Below are 6,000 nucleotides of genomic sequence, written 5' to 3'. Positions count from 1 at the left end.
CCACAATCTCCAACCAGCATTGATGACACATCCAGAGGATACCATATTTGGCAAAATCCTGCATGATGCTAAATATCCCTTCTCTCTCCAAGGGGGTTTCCTTCCTCTTCTACAATTTTTGATGTGCAAAGAGCTTTTGCGTTTCTTAACAGCTATAAATATTTGTTTTTAATTTGTGCTCAAATGAATTTGCCATGAACAAATGTTGCAACAGCCTTCAAAGTTCTCTCCAGTTTTGTGCCAGTGGCAGAGGAACAGACGATGTAGCCCAACCTATTTGGAGAGGCCAGGCTGGGGATGTTTGAGCTAATTCTACTCAAGTGTCAGAATATGGAGGCCTGGAAGCCTTATTACCTTGGTGCCTTCAAGATCCAGGTTTGCCACAATCCTACCGTGGGAAGCTGGGAGGGGGGATTGCATGAGTGAAGTAGAATTAGCCATAACAAAACTTCACAGAGAAGTTCAAGGCCATGGTGTCCAACAGCTGTGCAGAGAAGAACATGGAGATTGTCTTCTGTATGTGAAGGAACTGATTGGAGCAGTGGTGGACATGTGGGAGAAGTGGGCAAGGTCTTGAACTTTCTTTTGGGTGAGGAAAACCAGGAAGATCTCAGATTCGGGTTTTCCACAGATGTGCCGATATGACATCTCCAATAAAAGTTAACTTTGGGGAACTGCAAGCCTCGGAGTTTGATTTCGTTGTGGGTGTTACTTGGAACCCTGACAATGAACTAAGCAATAGCCATGTATGTAGTGGCTTGCAAATCCCCCACTGAAGTTTAAACCTGTCTCACAAGGCTTGGTAAAGTTCCTTAATGGTCCAAACTATCAGTTATTAGAAATGTAGTAAACTGATATCTGAAACTAGTTAGTGAAGCAACGTGCATAAGAGCACCAGTGTGCCTACCGTCCCTGTCGGTCTTTTTTTATTATTATTATTTATTTATTTGTCACAGCAGTATATATAAGCATAAGCATGAAATAACTATACGATATATAAGCATAAATATAATCATAAGTATGTAATAACTATATGAAATTGGATGTAATCAAACATTACATTACATTACATTAGGACAGGAACGGTAGGCACGTTGGTGCTCTTATGCACGCCCCTTACAGACCTCTTAGGAATCTTCTTACGGATTTTTTTTTTTAATTTGTAATTATTTTTTTTTTTGCAGCCCAGGTCTGGTTGCTTTTTTTTTTTTTTTTGCAAGGGGCTCGACTGTAGTCTAGCCAATGAGAAGCGGAATTCGGAGGCGCCACACCGGAACGGGACCCCTTGAAGTAGTTGCCCAACTCCGAGACTTCGGAAAGGCGGAGCTGCGCCAGAGGCGCGGTTAACGAGATCCAGATGTTCGCGGGGAGCTGCTGTTTGGGAGGGATTGGTCATCGGCCGGGAGGAGGGCAACCAATGGAGGCGCGCGGGGGACGCCTCCGGCCCCGCCCAGGGCCAGTCCTGAGAACTCAGGGGTGGGATGCGGAGGCGGCTCCCGGGGCTGGGACTTGTGGTTCCCACTCCACGCCAGCCCGGGAGGAGCAAGTCCATCGCAAGGGCCAAGCACCAGCATGCTCGGGAGACCTCCGCTCCTCTCTCTGCTCTTGCTGCGGCTGTTGGGCTGGGGGGCTGCCCTGCCCCGTTCGCAGCTCTTCCTTTTTGGGGGGCCCCCAGGGGACCGGGAGCTGCCCGAAGGAGACGACGAGACCTCGGTGCCTGTGCCCTTGCCCAGCCCGCTGCTTTTCTACGAGACTCACTTCACTCAGCTCTATGTAAGTGCCCGGGCATGGTCAACTTCTGGGTCTTTCCCATTTGGCTCGAAGCGATCTGGAGCAGGGGTCTCCAACCTTGGCCACTTTAAGCCTGGAGGACTTCAACTTCAAGGGGCGTGCGTAAGAGCACAAAAGTGCCTACCGTTCCTGTCCTATTGTTCCCTTTCATTATATCAAATTAACATAGCTGTTGCATACTTTACTTATATATACATATTTTTCTTTCATGATGTATTTTTTATTTATTTATGACGATGTTTGTGTATTCTGTTGTGACAAAAATAAATAAATAAATAAACTCCCAGAAGTTGAAGTCCTCCAGGCTTAAAGTGGCCAAAGTTGGAGACCCCTGATGTGGAGGATCAGGGCTGGGAGGGTGGGGAAGAGAAAAATCAGCCCCCTCCCCTCCCTCAACAAATGTGCGATCCATGCAAGGGTGCACGAGGGAGAAGAACAGCCCAGGCAAGGCAGCGCAGGGCGCCAGCTTCTCTGCCCAGCCTGAGCTGCGAGCCCAAGAATTTCCTGGGTACTTAATAAGGCTCTGTTTTCGCTCGAAGATTTCTTTCCAGTCTGATTGCTCGGTCAACTGACATCAATAGCTCTTCTTTAGGCTGGCCAAGTTCTTTCTAGGAGGCCCAGCGTGGTTGTCGAATTAGAGCTTCCCAAAGTTAAGCAGCCTGCCCGCTGGGCCATCCCTTCCAGTCTCCCTGGCTTTGAATTTTGGCGCACGTTGCCACATGATGGCAGAGGTCTCATGGTTGGCTTCAGACGCCCGAGGGCTGGCAATATTCACCAAAGGGATGGCTGGGTCTCTAAAAGCCTTAGAACAAGCCTTTTTAGCACAAACAGAATTATTAGCACCTACAATTTTTGCTCCTTGCCTGGTACACTGGAAAAAAAAAGCAGGCAAGGAACGCAGCTCTTATAAGGCATTTCCCGTTATAGGATGAATATATTTCTGAAGTACTCAAGCTTTCCTTTTGTGGTATATTGGAAAGGAAACATCTAGTTGCGCTTCAGGCTTAAAGTCAGATATGGTATTGTTAAAATTTTGATGGCATAGAACTCCAAAGTTGGGAGGGGGAAAAAAAGCAATAGATTAGAATTGAGTTAGGAAATCCAAGGAGGAATTGTAGAATGCCCCAAAGCATCCCCTTGCTAAAATCCCACCCAGTTTCACCTGAAGTTTGTTACAACCATTTTAAGCACTATCTTCTCTTGCTCCATTTTACACCAGAACTTTGTGCAACCTTTGTCTAACCTTGAGCTGTTTTATAAACTGTTTCTCATTGCTTCAATTTTGGTGTTAGGTGAAAAGTACAGGTAGTCCTCGACTTATGTCCACAATTGAGCCCAACTTTTTTGTTGCCAAGCAAGACAGTTAAGTGAGTCGCATCCCATTTTATGGCCTTCTTTGCCTTAGCGATGCTGGCTGCTGGGGAATCCTGGGAGTTGAACTTCACACATCTTCAATTGCTGAGGTTGAGAAACACTGCATTATAAGGCAATGGGCTGTCAGTGAGATCCAAGTTCGAATCCTGTTAGCTACAGAAGCTCAGTGGGTGATTGGGCCAGTCATTCTCTCTAATACTAACAAGAGGAGGAGGGTGTATGCTACATACACTGCCTTGAGTTCCTGACAAAAGGTATATTATTTACTTAACGAATACATAAACAAACTGAAGATCAGGGGGGTTATTCAGCAGGTTCTGACAGATTCTAGAGAACCGGTAGCGGAAATTTTGAGTAGTTCAGAGAACCGTCAAATACCACCTCTGGCTGGCCCCAGAATGGGGTGGTAATGGAGATTTTGCAATATCCTTCCCCCAGGAGTGGGGGGAGAATGGGGATTTTGCAGTATCCTTCCCCTGGAGTGGGGTGGGAATGGAGATTTTGTAGTATCCTTCCCTTGGAGTGGGGTGGGAATGGAGATTTTGCAGTATCCTTCCCTTGGAGTGGGGGGAGAATGGGGATTTTGCAGTATCCTTCCCCTGCCATGCCTACCAAGCCATGCCCACCAAGTCACACTACTCCCACCAAGCCACGCCCAGAGAACCGGTAGTAAAAAAAATGGAATTCCGCCACTGCTGAAGATGCCTTGAATAATGGTATAGACAATATACCAAGACAATCACTTGATTCCCACACCATGCTGAATTATCACATTCATGTTAGTTTAATCTAGTATGTTGGGAGAACCCAGCCTAAGATTTAGTGATCACTTTAATTATTTTATATATTCACAAAGTTCAGGTTTTCATAACTGCTGTGTTGGTAAAGTGTATCACACGGAAGTCATTTCATCAATAGTTATAGTTAGCTATAAAGAATTATTTGTTGTTTCAGCTATAACAGCAAATGAAAGGCTTCTCTGCTTGTTTGGCAATTCTCATATTAAGGCTGTTTCGGATAAGAGCTGTGTAAGTTGTGGCTAAGGCTTCAGGCTAGAAAGCAGGAAGCTGTGAGTTCTAGTTCTTCATTAGGCATGAGTGCTTTGGCCAATCCCAAGGAGAGTGTGAGTTCTAGTCCTGCCTTAGGCATGAAAGCCAGTTGGGTGACCTTGGGCCAATCACAAGGAGGCTGTGAATTCTGGTCCCGCATTAGACATGAAAGCCAGCTGGGTGGCTGGGCCAATCCCTCTTTCTCAGCCCAACTCACCCCAACAACTCATAGGTTGTTGCTATGGGGAAAATAAGAGGAGGAAGGAAATCAGATAAGTTTGTCATCTTGAGTTACTTATAAAAAATGATAAAGGTGGAACACAAACAAATGTTGCAGGTGACTGCTGTGTTTTGTGAGAAATTTTGTAACTTCTCCTAGAGTGAGACAGTGATCCATTGAACCTCACCCTTGATCTTAGGTCAGGTTGGGAGTAATGGAGGTTATCATTCAGGATAACTGAGAATAACTGCCCTATGTGAAATGAAAAAGTATCATGGAACAAAGCTAATGCTCCCTTGTGGCTACAACCATGGTGTTTGGGCACAATTAGTCATCTTTCTGATAAAGTTCTCCTAATAGAGTCTTCTGAGAAAGCCCAGTCAGAACACCACTGGTCTGGATTGGAGAGTTGGGAGGATTTATTTTATTTATTTATTTTATTAAATTTCTATACCGCCCTTCTCCCGAAGGACTCAGGGCGGTGTACAGCCAAAATAAAACACAGAATATATACAATTAAAAGATTGTATATTAAATTTGGAATAATCAGTTGTTCACTGTTTGATTTGAAAACACTGGAGGGATACCCTTTCTACAGTATTGTACTGAAGAGTTTTTAACATGTTTTTTTAATGAGCCGCGGTTTCTTTAATGAGCCGCTGTGGCACAGTGGTTAGAGTGCAGTACTGCAGGCTACTTCTGCTGACTGTTGGCTGCCTGCAATTTGGCAGTTCAGATCTCACTAGGCTCAAGGTTGACTCAGCCTTCCATCTTTCCGAGGTGGGTAAAATGAGGACTCAGATTGTTGGGGGCAACATGCTGACTCTGTAAACTGCTTAGAGAGGGCTATAAAAGCACTGTAGAGCAGTATATAAGTGCTATCGCTAATGGATTCAGCAAATCATTCATTTACCATCCAAAGGTAGACATGATTTATCTCACTATACTTTCATTGACTGCTGTGGCAGGTTGGAACCAATGGGATCATTTCAACTCAGGACTTCCCCAGAGAGACCCAGTATGTGGACGATGACTTCCCTACAGATTTCCCTGCCATTGCTCCATTTCTCTCAGACATTGACACAAGTCACGGACGAGGTAAAATCTATTACCGGCTGGATGATTCCAGAGAAATCCTGGAGCAGGCTGCTCAGTTTATCCGAGCTGGATTTCCCACAGCCACCAACTTTGTCCCGCACCATACCTTCATTGTCACCTGGAAGGATGTAGGAGCCTATGAAGAGGTCACCCGCAATTCTGCGCCCTCCAAGCAGGTGAGTTGATGTTTTGCGACATCTTTCTTCTGATTTCTGTCCGTAACAGAATAGAGATAATGTTGTAGCCATTGGGCCAAGTTGTTAGGATGCTATGAAACCTTCAAAAAATGAGGGGAAATATCAGACATAGAAAGTAGATTGTTACAATTGTTATTTGGGAGGAGGTTAGACGTTGATGTCACGTGGGAACATTTGAACAAGAGCACTTGTGTCCTCATAAGATAGACAGTGGCAAAGGGGAAAGGGGACGGAGAGAACAAGACTCCAGAATCTCTCTCCTCTCCCTCTG

General features: G+C 45.2%; 1 protein-coding gene across 2 annotated transcripts in view; it reads left to right on the top strand.

Annotated features, from left to right (window-relative positions):
• The first annotated feature begins 1,477 nt into the window (after positions 1-1,477).
• Positions 1,478-6,000, top strand: part of NID2 (nidogen 2) — a 91,271-nt gene continuing 86,748 nt past the window's right edge. The window contains exons 1-2 of one of the 2 annotated variants that reach the window (XM_058163062.1): positions 1,478-1,773; positions 5,403-5,708. In XM_058163062.1, the coding sequence (XP_058019045.1) occupies positions 1,573-1,773; positions 5,403-5,708 (507 nt within the window). In that variant the 5' untranslated portion in view covers positions 1,478-1,572. The remainder of the gene's footprint in view (positions 1,774-5,402; positions 5,709-6,000) is intronic. The other variant, XM_058163061.1, reaches the window with a different exon arrangement.

Source organism: Ahaetulla prasina, chromosome 1 (genome assembly GCF_028640845.1).
Source record: "Ahaetulla prasina isolate Xishuangbanna chromosome 1, ASM2864084v1, whole genome shotgun sequence".
In the NCBI taxonomy this organism is placed as follows: domain Eukaryota; kingdom Metazoa; phylum Chordata; class Lepidosauria; order Squamata; family Colubridae; genus Ahaetulla; species Ahaetulla prasina.
The sequence above is the reverse complement of the archived record's forward strand: the minus strand, read 5'-3'. Positions and strand labels throughout refer to the sequence as shown.